This window comes from Bubalus kerabau, chromosome 13, assembly GCF_029407905.1.
Source record: "Bubalus kerabau isolate K-KA32 ecotype Philippines breed swamp buffalo chromosome 13, PCC_UOA_SB_1v2, whole genome shotgun sequence".
In the NCBI taxonomy this organism is placed as follows: Eukaryota; Metazoa; Chordata; class Mammalia; order Artiodactyla; family Bovidae; genus Bubalus; species Bubalus kerabau.
The window spans coordinates 75,541,018-75,556,824 of NC_073636.1; the positions used below are offsets into that span (position 1 = coordinate 75,541,018).

The 15,807-nt window shown below is 44.2% G+C and overlaps 1 protein-coding gene across 3 annotated transcripts in view; it reads right to left on the reverse strand.

Moving 5' to 3' along the window:
* Positions 1-1,786: 1,786 nt before the first annotated feature.
* NCOA5 (nuclear receptor coactivator 5) overlaps positions 1,787-15,807 on the reverse strand; it is a 28,483-nt gene continuing 14,462 nt past the window's right edge. For 2 of the 3 annotated variants that reach the window (XM_055545159.1, XM_055545160.1), the window contains 6 exons: positions 10,529-10,855; positions 9,043-9,179; positions 7,885-8,011; positions 5,876-6,075; positions 4,199-4,519; positions 1,787-3,724 (listed from right to left, as the gene is read on the reverse strand). In XM_055545159.1, coding sequence (XP_055401134.1) covers positions 3,135-3,724; positions 4,199-4,519; positions 5,876-6,075; positions 7,885-8,011; positions 9,043-9,179; positions 10,529-10,855 — 1,702 coding nt within the window. In that variant the 3' untranslated portion in view covers positions 1,787-3,134. Of the gene's footprint in view, positions 3,725-4,175; positions 4,520-5,875; positions 6,076-7,884; positions 8,012-9,042; positions 9,180-10,528; positions 10,856-15,807 lie in introns of all 3 variants that reach the window. The other variant, XM_055545161.1, reaches the window with a different exon arrangement.

The following is a 15,807-nucleotide window of genomic DNA, read 5'->3' on the forward strand; positions in this document are numbered from 1 at the left end:
CATGCTCGTTCCAGCGCCTTCTGGGGCTGGGTACAGTAACTCCAGCCCTAGGGCCCTGACTGCACCTAGTTAGACATCCCGTCCATCTCCCAGAGCTGAGGCTTCTGGGGACTCCTGACCTCACCACCTCCTTTCCTTTGAGCCCAAGGCAGAGCTGGCGCTGGTGCCATCTTGACTGGGTCAGGTGTGGCTGGAGGAGGTTTGGACGCCTGCGGTTAGACCAAGGCCTCTCTGAAATTTGATCAGGGGGCTGGATAGATTTTTCCGGGTAGTAATCCCAAGTTGGAGGTATCAGACACCAGCACTTCCCACCCCCATCCTCCAAGACCTCCCTCTGAGAACCACAGCTGGGTCTAGCCTTCTGGGGGCCTAGCACTCTCAGGCTGAAGTGGTGGGCTAGGCAGAACCGAAAGGGGGCTGTATTAACATCACTTAGGGAACCAAAGTTGCACTATCTGGGCCCAGGCTGTCTGGTTGGCAAGAGCTGTTTCCATTGATGAAAACAGACATCCCACAACAAACCCCCAAATTTTCTGTGCTACATGTGCAATATTTGTTATGAATGTTATCACCCGTCACTCATCAACTTATCTTTATAATCATGTAGCTAGATGTTTCATGTCCATTCAAGTGACTTTTATTCTGAGTGCAATATTTCAATAGCCTTGTAGTGATAACTAGTGTTGCTTTTGTTTTAGACGATCTATGTGCAGGGCAATGCAATGAAGTTGAAAACCCTTGTAAATAGGAGAGGTTGCAAACCAAATCAAGAGTATTTATTACTATTATTAGGCCTGCCTTTAATTTTCAGTGTGTTTCAGTATTTCGCATTCTGCCTCAGTATTGATCTTGTGTTCTTTGTGCCAAGATGAAAAGGAGAGGGTTGGTTCTTTCCTTTATTGTTGAATGCTCCCATTTAATGCTTTATAGCTTTTACTGTATTAATTTTTTAGACTCCCGTCTGCACAAAATGCAATAAAAATAATTTTATTATACCCTTCACAGCCTGAGGTGTGCTGTTTGGACTCTCCAGGGGGAAGAACTAGTAGGTGCGAAGAGGGGTACTCAAAGCGGGCCCCCCTGTGAGGATCCCAGACTCTTAATCAGAAACACTGACCACCCCTGACCGAAGAGTCGGTTGGTTGACCCTCCAGGTCTGGCTGCCTAGTTTGTGTACTGATAGTTCTGGAGCCCCGTCAAACATCTGAGACAGCACCTCCAGGTCAGGCTGGGCGCTGATGGCATCCTCATCCCTGATCTACTGGCGGCCTTGTGCCAGTCAGTTTACCACACCCACCCTGAGTTTCCTGGTGGGGAGCTCTATGAAATGCTCTCCAGTGTGCCCACCTGGGACACTGGTTCTGCCAACCCCTTGCACGATGGGCTGGCAACAGACAAAATCAAAACAGGAGAGCACCCCTCTCTCCACTGCCTTTTGGTCAGAAATGGCCTCCTCACCATTCTGTTTTCGTTAAGAACAAGCGGACAAGCCTCTGACACACCGAGTCTGCCACAAACAAGGATGTTTACACACCACTGTGATTACCCAGCAGGCTTTTACTCCGAACTGTTGTTAAAGCTTCTAAACAGGTGAGCTGTATGAGAGGAGCTAGGGTTCAAAGAGGTTTTGAGGCCCGACTGCAGGCTGAGGACAAAGGGGGACAGACCTCATGACAGACTGAAGCCGTCAGCTCTGTCAGGGACCCTCACCCATGCGCTCCGGGGAGGAGTGCCCACAGAGGCCCTTCGCACAGTCACACCCCAAAAAAGACAACACGGCTTTCACTTTTACATTTTAATTAAAAAGTAATCATTTCATCTTATTAACAACACAGGAGTTCCAAAGAGGAAAGAAAAAAAATAAACACTATATAACACAAACAGGTCAGAACATAAAACACTGCCATCTGGGGACCTTGAGTTTTGGAAAGCAATGTTTACTCAGCTACTGGCAAGGACTCAGCTGAAGTCACTGCTCTCCCGTGTCTCCGCCAGGGGTCCCTTGAGACTGAGCCACAGGGCGCTAAGGAGCACCATCCCTAGGGAGAGGGCAGCTTCCTTTGGCTCCACTTAGAGCAGCAGGCAGAGGTCCTCCCTCTAGTAACTTCACTCTGGCTCAGAAGTTACAAACAGCCGCCTGCATCAAGAACATGTCCAGCTACCAAGTCTGACATCAAAATGGTCCCTACCTCCTGCTGCTCAGAAAACAGAACAAGAGCCTGATTTCTGGGCCAATGCTCAGCGCAATCACTGAAAAAATGGGTGTTCACCGCCAGAGTCTAGGGTGGTCTTCTCAGAGCCAACTCCATGAAGCTACCACTGGTGAGGAAGAGGCTGACAAATGTTAAAGGGTTCAGAGTGGTTGGGGCCCAGATTCACAGTTTGGGTTAAACTGCTGGTGACTGGTGCTGCTCAGTTCATGGAAAATCTTCCATTGCAATGAAAGCCACAAAGAAAAAAAAAAAAGAAAAACCAAGATCCAACTACTCTGGGTCAGGCAGAAAAGTGACTGCCATGGCCCCTCTTCAACAACTCCAGAGCAGCCTGCTTACCACCCCTCAGGCAGCCCCCACACTCGTGGGACAGGGTGCGCTGGGACCGTGCCCACCAAGCCCAGCCTGTGGCTCTACAACCCTGCACAGGGCCGCAGGCAGCAGCTCATGCTCTGCTGGGCCTGTGTGAGGCCAGAAAGCCTTGGGGAGGTTCAAAATGAACAAAGCCAGTGGCTCTCGCCATGAAAGGACTACCCCAAATGCAGCCAGTTCGGACTTGGCTGCTTTTTCCTTCCCCGCCCCGACATCGAGCTGACAGAGACAAATGAAATACAAACGGAGCCCAGACACCTATATTGCCCATGACCCCAGAGATCTTTATTTTCTATCAAAAAAATAAAAATAGAAAAAAAATAAAAATAACCCCAACAACAAAAAATACACCTCCAAGACAGTACAAACTCTGACTCTGGAAGGAATAAGTAACAACAGCCTTGGGCAGAAGAGAGCAGATGGTAGAAACTTATGCCATTCGATGTGGACCTGGATACGCGCAGAGAACATCCTCCAAGTAACTCTACTTAGAACGCAACAGGTAGGAGGCCAGGGGAAGAGGGGCCTGGGGGAAGTTGAGATTTAGCCTCAGTAATGCCTCTGGAACGATCCTAAGGGGGCCTGGGGCTGCCTCACCTGTGCTGTGGTCTGGCTAACCAGGTGGGAGAGAGCAGGGCCACTCTGGATCAGGGTGTCCAGAGCTTTCTGTACACTTGGATTGTCAAAGTTGATACTTGTGGAAGACACGGGCCTCTGGCTAGCCAAGTTGCTGGCAGGTGCCAGGAGGGTGGAAGGCTGGCCAAAGAGCCCTTGGGAAGGAGCCCCAGGCCTGGGGCCCATGTTCCGAGCAGATCCTGCCTGTCCCAAAATGCTTGGAGGCTGATTACCAGAGGCCTGTGATCTTTGCTGAGGCTGGCTGTTTGCTGCTGTGGAAAAATTCTGGTTCTGGGTGTTTCCGGCAGCAACTGAGGGGGATGCAGAGCTGCTATTGGCCACGACCGTGCCACTATTGAAGAGGCTGAGGATTTTGGCCTGAAGCTCTTGCTGGGAGGTGGGGGGTGCAGCTGGAGTGGGTGTAGCAGACGGGAGCACTTGGCCACTCTGGAGCGGTTGAGAGCTTGGCTGTGTCTTCAGTGAGGCACCCGAGGTCGCCCCGAGTGGTTGACGGGAAATCGGGCCTAGAAGACAGAAAGAAGAGGTATCTGGTTGAAAAATACCCTCCATGGGCAGGAGGCTTAGCAGCCCAGGGAAGAACAACAATCACTAGTTACATCAATCACACAGTACACAGACTATAACATCGATTTCCCAAAGGGGCCACTTCATAGTACGTGCTGTTTTCAGTAAACAGCTTAGTTCCCCCAGAGAACTACTTTAAAAAAAAAAAAAAGGCCATCTATCTTGGTTCCCAGGGAGCCAGCCATACTAGCCCACCCACCACCACATTAACTACAGGGATCAGAATTCAGTATCCAAATCTTAAGTTACCATTATTACGCCAGCACGGATGGCCCATGCGGGAAAACCCATGAGATGGGCTCATTTCCCTTACCCACCCCAAAGAGCCCTGGGCCTGCCACCCTCCCAACAGAGCCTGGGGATTAGAGAAATGCAGAGTCAGAACTTCACCTCGGCCCTGCCACGTAGCTCACCAGGCAGAGAGTCGGTGCTGCTCCTCATAAGCCGCTCCTTCCTCTCTCGCAGGTAGTTGATGATCTTGTCAGTCTCTTCAGCAGTGAGGTACCTGTTGTCGGCCAGCAGGTTGAGGAGGCTCTGGATGGCTGGGGGGTGCCCCCCACGCATTCCCTCCTCAGGGCCTCCTCGCTCTCTCTCCTGGAGGATGGCTTCATCAGCCATCTTGGCCGCCTGTCTGGCAATCTCCTCGCGCTCCTTCTCCCGGCACTCATTTTTATAGCGCTCATAATTTCTGGCCACCAGCACCATGGCATCTGCCTGGGGCATGTTGCGATGCTCTGTAGGAGGGAATGACCTGAGTTATTTTCTCCCATGACAGATCTGAGTGCCCACCTGCTGAACTCTACCAAGCCTTTCCTGACCTCAAACAAGCAAGAAAACCATTTCACTGACAAAAACCCTTGGAATGGGGATGGGGAGAGGTGGGGCGGGAGGGGATGCAGCTCAGAAGACAGAGAATGGGTTTCTTCAGTGGGAAAGAGACACCCTTGTAGAGAGCTAGTTCTGTGGGGAATTCTTAGATCATAGACATGTAGTAAAAGCCAGAGAAACATGACAGTCTCACAGATTCAAAAAGACCATGTGGAGAATAACCACAGGAGGTAGGCCATGGGGGTCCAAACAGCCCTCTGTAAAGCCTGGCTTTCCACCACACTCCTCAGGATAGAGCTGTTTTTTAATGTATCAGTTCAAAGGTTATGGACTAAGATCAAATGATGACCCTAAATAACCTTCTCCCCTCCCTCTTGGGAAACAAGATTTATAAAGTGGTGAGAAGACTTCTTGGCACTTGATATAAATGTCTTCACACATCTTGAGGACTGTTCCTCAGAGAGGCGAATGACCTGCTGGAGAGGCTTCTACACTCTATGCTTATGGGTAAAACTGGTCAGGCAAATAGAGGGCCCAGGGTGGTGGGAGAAGGGAAAAGTCTGTGCTGTGAGAGCAATCAGCAAGGCATCAGTTGACTGAGTCTCAACGATCTGGGAGCAAAGGACTAAAAGTTACTTTAGGGAAGGACTTCAGGGAACCTACCCTGGGCCTCCAGGAGGTCAAGGCTGCCTCCCTCTTCTCAAAGTCCCTCCACTGACTTCTCCAGCACACTAACAAAAAGTCTCCTAACTGCCTGTCACGTGCTTTGTCCCTCATTCCAAAGTCTGGTGAAAGCAGGGACTCCAGCACACTCAGTGCAGTGTGTGCCAGAGCTGTGCTGGCTCTCACTGGTGCGAGCAGACTGTGCGCCTCTCTCCCCAACTTGCCCTGAAGTGACTTCATGTTGGTGGCTTGAAATAGAACACGGTGGGAGTATTTACACCATGGAAATCAGGAAATTCTATAAACCACACCATCCCCACCCCAGAACTGGCTGTTAAACATTTACTAACACATCACTGCACATACCTAAGGGCTGCATGTAATGTCACACACAGCGGGCCCAGAACTGCATCCAATGAAAGAAGATCAAACCAGTAAATGACTATGCAAGTCTCTGCCATGCACTTATAAAAGGGCCCTACCACATTTGAGCTGAAATACCTTTACCTAAAACCTGCTGCTTCTGAGTAAGCCATAAAAAAATTAGTGGACTAGTATCTGGAAGTTTCTGGAATTCTAACCCACTGGGGCCTCCATACCTTGAGGGGTTCCAAACATGATGTTGACTGTACAGGAGCGGTGAATCTGGTGTTGCTGGGTGATGACAATAGCAAAGGGAGACCCTCCCCTGCTAACATCCTCCAGGGCTTGTGACAGTGATACTTCCGTGTTGAGGAAGATTAAATCTACTACCATGCCTAGGTCTCGGACCTTCCGCCCCACAGATTCAGCATAATCTCTGCAGAAACAAACAGGATCCAGTTGAGTACTCCCTGATCAACTCCCAATCTGTACAGTGGCACCTCAGCCAGAAGACTTCAAATCCTAGCTCTACCACTGTCTCCCTAGCACCCTCTTCAGGCTCCAAGAATCTAAACCAATTCCTTCTCTTTATATTGGCTGAGAAGTTCCCAATGGAACAGTACTTAGTGTCCCAGGCCCTTCTCTTGATTCTCTAGTCTGATGGTCATTCCTAAACACCATCCTGTTGCCTAAGATTTGTAGCACATTTCTGTCTTGGCAGAGGCTGTACACCACAGTGAAAAAACCATGGGTTTTAAATGCTAGAGTCAGGTTTGGATCTTAGCCCTAACATTTACTTGCAAAGTTGAAGCTTTAAGCAAATCCCTTTACCTCTTACAAACCTCAGTTTCTTTACCAATCAGACAGGAATAATAGGGCTCAGTTCATATGTCATTTCCTTAACTTTCTTTCCAATCTAAATCAGATCCTTGATATATTTCTTCTTATAAGACTCATCACCAATACATTTATTTTTGTCATCTGTCCAACTAGGGTATAAGCTCCACAAGAGGAAGGGGCCATGTGTGTTTTGCTCATTAGGATTACAGCTTCAGGACCTAGCACCTGCCACACACAGAAAAAATTTGATGAATGAATACATGTGAAACATGATTACTATGAAGATTACAAAAAAATTAAAAGCGCTTAGCATGGAGTAGTACAGAGTAGGTGCTCAGAAAATGACAGCTATTATCATGCATTTAAAAATAAAAAGGCAAAAAAGTTATCTGCAAGTTAAAGCAGCATCTGTTTCTAAACAAGGCAGCCCAGAGCCTGTGAACTCTGTCTGCTGTTTGGTGTCTCAACACCTATCTCCCTAGGTTCTGCCTTGAAAATTAGCTCTTTAACCCCAAACTGCTAGAAAATACATGAATTTATTTACTAACCACTTGGGGAAAGGGAACATAGCTAATGCCAAACTTGCAAGCTGCTACACTCCCTTCTGCACCTCTGAGCTGCTTCTTCAAGGAAAGAATGTGAAACAGAGGTAGAATAAAACAGTGCTGTGAGCTCTGACTTGGCTAGCACGGTCACCTAACAGCTCTGCAAGGCCATGGCACTTCACAAAGCCGGTTTCTTGGCTGACGCATGCAGACATGCCTTCCAAAGTATTAGGGACTCGGGGTTCTCTCACGAAGGGGACATCTACTGCTTTGCCTGACCAACATATACTCCCTCGGATTTTCCTTTGGGAAGGCACCCCTTTTCCACTCAGTCTACCCCAGCTCCACAGGATTAATCCCACTTTTAGCACTATGAGTGGGCACATGACCTAGCCCTGGCCAATCAGGGCATCCAGCACTGCTGGCCAAAGTGATAGTCCAGGGTTGGGAAACAATTCCAGGATTTCAGGTGGAAGCAACAGGAAAAAGCAGCTCTCTTTCCACGGGTTTGCTAAGTTAAGGAGATACATGTCAAGAGCTAGCACTGTGCTGTCTTTTCAAGTAGAAAGCTTGTCTGAGAGTGAAGACAACACAAAAGACCAAGTCTTTATGAGAGGCTGACCCTGAATGCAGCTGTGCCTGAACGTCCCAGTCAAGCAAACTAAAAATTTCCCTTTGGGCCCAAGCCAGTTTGCAGTGGGTTTTCTGTCATCTACAACTGAAAGAACTCTGGTTAACACAGTACAGCAATGCCAGAGTACACAGCCTGGCAGTGTGTACAGCTGCCAAGAAGAAGTCTAAATTTCTAATTTCTCTTCTGCTTCTTCTCCTCACTCAGGAAAAATCCAAAGGGTTCTTACTTAGTTTGCTTGTTGACCACAATCACAGAACAATCAACAGGCCTCTCGGCATCAAAGCGTCTCTGGATTTCCTCAAAATACTGACGATAGAGCTCTTCTCTACGACGCTCCTCACGTTTCAGACGCTCTGCAGGATGACACAGGGAAAACTGAAACATGGACTGTGCCTTTCTATAAAAATAAGTCACAGGCCTTATTTTCAATCTTGAACTACTTGTAGGCAAATGTTGTAATCTAGACTACCTCTGAAAAAAAATTATTACTTTTTTACTATTATAAATTCATTAAAAAGGAATGAATGGATTACAAGGCATGGCTACTTTAATCTGATACATGCTACCAGAATGTCCTCTAGGAAAGCTGCTACTAATTCATCCTTTCTTTGGGGTGGATCACCTTGTGCTATTTCTCCATATCTTAATCAACACTGAGTTTTGTCATTAAAAGAAAAAAAAAACCCTCCTGCCAATTGATAGGCAAAAGATAATATATCATTATTATCCTAATTTTCATTTTTGGGACAACTATTTAAGACTCTTATTGACAGGTAATTGTAATTTGCTAAAAAAAAAAAAAAAAAAAAAAGATCAGGCAATTAAAAAAAACCCAACAAAAAAATCCTAAACAAAACCAGGCAGTAAAGTTCTGTAACAAACTAAAAATGAGGTTCTTAATTTGACCAGGAATAAAGCAATTAAAAAATCTTAAAGATGTATTAAATATATTGAGAAAATCAAGGCTTTAAAAAACATGTCTTTACCTAAAAAATAGATGCTCTTAGGTAAAAATTATAAATAAAACAACTCTCCCCACATACTACATAGGTAATAAAGACAGTTATATTTATTTGGTCAATGAGCAAAAAACAAACATTTAACCTCTTCAGCTCCAATTTTTAGTTCATTTCTTTTCTTATTGATAGTATTTCATATTTATTTCTTCTTGTTGGGTGACTAAACCAGATGACAGTACTACTTTACATTTTAAAAATGATTTTCAAGCTGAATGCTCTCTACAAATGAACAGGCCATTTGTATTTCTTCTTTTTGTGAACTGCTTAGCCAAGTCATTAGCTCCTTTCCATCTGGTTATTAGTTTCCTCTTTCTTTTATAAAGTGTTCTATTTGTGATAAGAATAAACTGTTTTTTCTACTTTACCTTTTGCACGAGACTGACTTTCTGGGCCTGGAGGGCCACGTCCATCAAAGCTATCTCTGTAACGGTCAAAGTAAGCATCATCTTTCCTCCTGCAGTAGTCATCCATTCGCAGGTATCGGTCATAAGAGCCTTCTCTTCTGAAAATGTAAAGAAATGTGCACAAAGTTAAAGGTTTTATCCTGCAAAAATCAAATACAGAGAATTCTTCAAGACCCAGCTATCTGTGAGGAAGACATAGTAAGGCACAGAACTTTGGGATTACGCAAACAAAATTATTATCTGGGACTCACTGCTTATCAGCTCTGTGGCTGGGACTGAGTTAACCTACCTTCCAAAAGGACTGGGAGGATGTACAGAACGCTCTCAGCATAATGGAAGCTCCCTGGCCCAAAGTAAACACAAAATAACTGGTAGTAATTATTGATAATAGTTTTGAGGAACCATTCTAGGCACTACCCCAAGCCTCCTTCCTTGTGCTTTTTAAAAACTGTGGTTAAAAAACAGAATAAAAAAAAAAAACATATATAAAATAATTTTCATCATCCTGAACAGTCTGAACAGAAACTCACCCCCGATCTCTGTAACTTCTAATCTACTTTCTCTCTATGAATTTGCCTTTTCTAAATATTTCATGTAAGTGAAAACATGTATTTGTCTTTTGTGACAATGTAGCATAATATTTATTTCATGTAGCATATTTTTTAAGGTCTATCAAGGCTTAGCAGGTATAAAAAGGACCTTTTTATGGCTGGATAATATACTGTATGGATATACCATACTTTTTAATCCATCTATTGATGGACATTTGAGTGGTGTCTACCTTTCGGCTACTGTGAGTAGTGTTGCTATGTATAGTCACACCCATCTGTGTAAGTTCTTCTTTTCAATTCTTTTGGATATATATTCAAGAGTGGAGCTGGTGGATTATTAATTCTACTACATTTAACTTTCTGAGGGACCGCCAAACTTTTTCACAGCAGTCATACTACTTTGCATTCCTACCAGCAATGTATGAGGATTCTAGTTCCGCTATACTTCACCAACACGTAAAAAAAAAACTATTAAAGCCATCCTAGTAGGTATGAAGTGCTAGCTCATTGTGGTTTTGATTTGCATTTCTCTGCTAACTAAGGATGTCAAGTATCTTTTCACGTCTTTATTGGCCATTTGTACATCTACCCTGTGGTCCTGCATGGCCAAAACAATTTGCACTCCCATCTTTTTTTCCATTTGCACAATGGTGCCTTTCACAGCCCACAGGAAAAGACCCAGATTCATCATTAAGCAAAATCCGTCTTCAATCACACATTCAGCAAATATTTATTAAGCGGCACATCTCTCATGGTGATAAACACCAGAAACATAGGCCTGAGAAAGGCACTGCTGTACCGAGTTTTCAATTAGTTCAGCAGAACAAACATAAAAAAGACTGCTACCAAAAACAAACAAACAAAAACCCAGCAAGCAGAACAACTGTAGAGGTTACCTGAGAATGGGATCTCGGGAGTCTCTCATCTCTCTGTATCTGTCGTACATGGGATCTCGGTGATCTCGAAAATTCCTAGTCTCTCTTAGGTCACGAAAGTCTCTAAGATCCCTCATGTCCCGAGCATCACGCATACTTCTGCTGTCTCGGTGATCCCGAATGTCTCTGCTATCCCTGTGGTCCCGCAAATCTCGGGGGTCTCGCATGTCTCTGCCATCTCGAGCATCCCGGCCATTCCTGCCATCCCTGGGCTCTCTTCTTGGACTTCCTCGAATGGGCGATCGATCACGTCTTGTATCTCGACTATCTCCAAAGCCATATGGATCTCTGTGGGAGGGGGCAAGAAGATGCTAAGACAAAGGAACTGAAGGAGTCTACCCTTGAGCTCTTTACTGGAGAAAGCCCCCACCCTCCAAGCATTTTTCTCTAAAACACAGCAGTCAGTGAGAAATAAGATTAAAATTTTAAGGACAGTCACCCATCTGGTCAGCAAATAAAGATTAGCATGTTTTAGAATCTCCAAAGATTTGGATATTCAAGGAAGAATGTATGATCCAGAGCCAAGGGTTTTGACTGGGGTCATAGTGTTTATGAGACTTTGTGAGGTAAGTCAATATTCTGTATACATGTCAAACTATCATCTCTATCTCGACAGGTTTTCAAAGTGAAAGGGTCTTCCCTCATTCATTTCCTCCCACCAAACTTATTTGAAAGAGATTTTAAAAGGGGAGAATAGTTGCAGGGGTCGGGGTGTGTGTGTGTCATAATAAGGGGCAAGACTCATGAAGAAAAAATGAGCAAATGACACAATCTCATACAAGGTTGGCACAATCTCATACAAAGTAACGGTGATCCAAGGAGTTATCCTTAAAAGTACAGAAAACGTTACTTTAAAAAACATTGAGCAGGATCAATCAAATAAAGGGGAAAAAAGAAAGAGAAGTGCAATACGAGACACACAGTCAAGTATAGGAGGAACACTCTATCTTCTTAACATGAGTAGCGGTCTCTCTTAGTCTAAAGTTTAAGTAGAACCTGGCTCCTTCTGGTCAAGGTGTTCTTTCTTTAAAAACAAAACAGTGTTTGAAGTCACAGGTGTTCAGCCTGATCTGATTCAATATTCTTCATGAGACTACCCCACTAGGAACTCATTCTCAACATGTTTAAAATTAAACTTCTTATTCAACCCACTCAGGCACAGTCAGACCTTTTCACTTTTGCCAAAAATCATCTTCCCAATTACCAAGGTTTAAGTTCTTGAGAGTTAACTTTGATTTTTCTTCCCTATCAAGTTACTTGAATACTCTTTGCTTTTCTTGTTCATTCCCATTGGACTTTTAAGTTCAATCCAAACCCTTATTCTATGCTGCATCACCAAGAATTTTTAAGATACAAAAACAAAATCCAATCTTCCAGATTTCAATTCTTTCAGCAAATAGCAGATAAACCATCGATTTCCACCTGTTACCAACTGCAGCTTGGCTATCACGCTTCTGGGCACTCTTCCCTAACAAATTTGGCCCCTTTCCATTTATTATTTCTCCCTCATTTCCTGATCTAACTTCCTTAGTTCTACTTAAGCTGGTCTTATGATTTAACTCACATGACTTATTTCAGTATTTCTGTTCATATGGCTTCTCAACCAGGAATGATTTTCCTGCACTAACTCAAGTATCACCTAATGCTCAAAGGCAAGTTCATGTCCCATGTCTTCCCAAAAATATTCTCTAATCTCTTGAGTAACTGCTGATCTCTCCTGCTAAACTCTTAGAGCACTTACTATTACTCATCTAGATCTGATTTACCTTTTTACAATGTCTCCTTTTAAGACCCCTTTTAAGGATTACCTCCTCCATAAAGCCAGCCCTGAACTCTTGATCTTTTCCAGCAAATAGGCCCCTCCTCCAGTCATTTCCATCTCAATAAACGGCACATCTACCTACTCAGTAGCTCAAGCCAGGAAACTGGATGTCATCCTTTCTTTAAAGCCCTATCCACTCTTCCAATGACATTTCCAAAATGTGTTCACTCTTTCTCTGAAACTGACATCCATTCTGCCCATGTTTCTTTATCGCCATAGGTACCACTGAAGCCCAACCCCAAAACACCTTTCCCCAAAACCACAGCAGAGCCTTCTAAAGTAGTCTCCCCATTTCTGCTCTTGCCTGTTTCCTAATCTTCTTCTAGATTACTCTAGAACCATCTTTTAAACATGTAAAACCCTTCATTGGTTTCCCACAGTATTTAGAATTCAGTCCAAAATCTCTACTGAGGCTAATAAGATTCTGCCCTGCCTCAGCTCTTGTCTTCTCCAACCTTATTCCGCCCCCTCCCTAGTCTGCGTCTTTCTTACCATATTGACTTTTCAGCTGTAACCAGTCAAGGTTTTCCCCAATGCCTCTCATTGTGCAGCAGGAACTACTCAGCATCCCTTACTCCATGATTCTGTTAGTTTAAAACTTTATCTTTGGTCCCTAAATTCTGGCCACCTTCTCTCATAGCACTGTTTTCACTCATGTTATTTATCACAATTTGATGTCACATATCAATTTACTTAATGCCTGTCTGCCCTACTAGACTGCAAGTCCATGAAGACAAGGACTGTCAGTTTGACTTCATGATAAAGCCACTACATAGGCTTATATTGTCTGGCATAGAGCAGATGCTCCATGAACCTGTTAAACAAGTCTTGCTCTGCATACATATTTCTATTGCTGCACTTATCACACTGTTCTGTAGTTATTTGTTTGCAATGGCTTCCCTACCAAACAGTAAGCTCACTTGAATGCTTTGTATCCACAGGACACAGCAGAGTTCAGTAAATGTTTAATAAAATGAATTATTCAACTAAACTGTAAGCCTCTCAAGAGCAGGCATCATGTCTTCCTCATATTTTTGTCACCTACCATGATTACACATATAGACATTCATCATGATGCCCTCAGCTTGGAAGAAAACCTCATTTTCACTTCATCCACATGGTCACAACAAAAACAATTTAAATGCCAACTCTGTTTCTATGAAAAGTCCTTGTCATATGTTTTAAGGCTCATAAGTACTCTTGATTGGTGGGAGCAAACATATGGGAGAACAGAGAATTTAAACGAGGATGGCTAAAGATTTTTCCTACTAGAATAAAGTGCAGAGTAACCGAGATTCTTACTTCAACTTTTATCATGTCATATAATCCCTCTAACATATGTAACATCTGATATAGTGTATATTGTGGGCAAACACGTAGGATCCAATGGGAAGGGACAACTGTAAAGTATTTCTGGATTAATGATCAGCAGATAAACCTGCCTTGGGGAGCAGTCAGAAATAAGTCATTAGAGGTGGAATCAGATTTCAAGTGCTCTTTGGCAATCAAGGCTGAAAGAGATCATGAACCTGACAGACCACAGACCACACACAAAGCCGTAGGCTGGAGAAAACGGGGTGGGGGGGTGGGGACAGGGATACCACCACATCAGGCACTTTTTACAGTCCTAGGACGATTACAAATGCCACATCTGGTTTTCATTCTTTTGAATCCACTGAAATACCTTACTCACCTGTCGACAGTTTATTCCTGGAGGTTGACCACAATACCCTAGATTCCCAAAGTCCAGGTTCAGGCTTCTAGTTTGAGAAGGTAAGCAGTCAATCTAAAGTCTATGTGCAACAAAACTATAAATCCCCCCTTAATTACCTTGGGGGTAAAAATGTAGAAGAGATGATATTCACAAGGGAACGAAGAACCAAAGGAGTAGCAGAAGCAGGGACAGAGAGGATAGCAAGGCTCTAAAATGAAAAGGTAAAGCTTTCCTTTCTCCAAAAGACAAGCAGCATGGCAGACTGCTTTTCTTCTGGAGACAAAAACAAAACAACCCTTTAGGAGCCAAACAAAGACCTCCCCAGAAAAAACGGATCCTGGTGTTGGCCCCAGCATCTTTCTCAAAATAAGAACCAGATGACAAAAAGGTGGTACAGTGTGCAGGATTCAGAGTGCCGCAAGGATGAAGCCTGCTGAACAAGATGCTTGGCCTCAAATAACAAGTGGGTTAGAGGCAAGTTTCTGGAGAATGAAGTTCACTAGATCATCCCATGGTACCAAAGTTGTTTAACTGGAGACCAATGCACTGTACCTCAGGTACTAGGTCACCAGAAGCTAAAAAGAAACTGAACAACAGTTAAAACTTCAGAACCAGAGTCCACAAACTGAAAGCAGTTGATAAACATCGCTAAAATCCTGTTGCAAATTCCTCATCTATTCAGCAGGAGGGGGCAAAGCCAAATGCTCTCTTGCCTTGAGAGAAATGGTAGTCACACCATTTGCAAACATCTGAGGGGTAAGCAGGGATGGATGAAGGAAAAGACCATGGCTCAGATGGCAAGTGATATGCTCCTGGTAGAAGTGCTTCTCTTCCTGAGGAGCACCAGGCATTTGAGAGCTCTTGGACAACTGATGGACTCTGAGCTTCTCTTTGGCTAGAGACAGCCTCAAGCCCAGGATGGTGTTCTTTGGCCTTGGCTGTTCAGAAGGTCAGGGAGGAAGGCCTCTGTCCTTGTCTTTGTCAGCATCTCCTTTCTCCTTTCTGTTCACTGGAATATTTTCCTTCTAAAGCCAACCTTTTTTCTCCTGGAAAAAAAAAATCCATCAGCTCTTTGTATTTCTGTTCTGTCACAGATACTGTCCACAAATACCATTCTCTAAATGGCTGGCTGCTGTGTGATGCTGATCCCCCACCAGGAGCTCCATGCTGCCATCAGAAACAGAGACAACAGACTTGTACAGAATTTTGCCATTGGGTGCAGGAAGGATAACGGGGTGCAACAAGCAATCGCACCTTACAGATCCAAATTTGTAAGTGCCCATGCTTCTCCCTAGGAAGCACACTGATAATTTTCTCAAACACAAATGTGACTCTTCTGTTGGTAGAGAGGTGGCACTTGCTGAGAACTGACGGATCTTCTTTAAGTGTTAGTGCGCAGGTAATCACAGCCTGGAGTCTTTAATTGTGAAGCCCACCTAGAGCTAGGGCAGTCTCACACCCAAGAAGCAAGCAGTTATTAAAGGAATTAACACTGTGGATACACAGAAATCACCTCAGGCCACATAAGAAACTTGTCTGCAGTTAGGCTTTTTCTTTTCTTTATTAAAAAACTGAAATATAGCTGACAATGGCCAGTTTATTTCTGATGAACCAATCCTTGACGACTTTCACCAATGAGGCACCAGGCCTAACATTCTTCACGAATACATAGAGAAATTCTCGGCAGAGGTCTCGATGTAGACA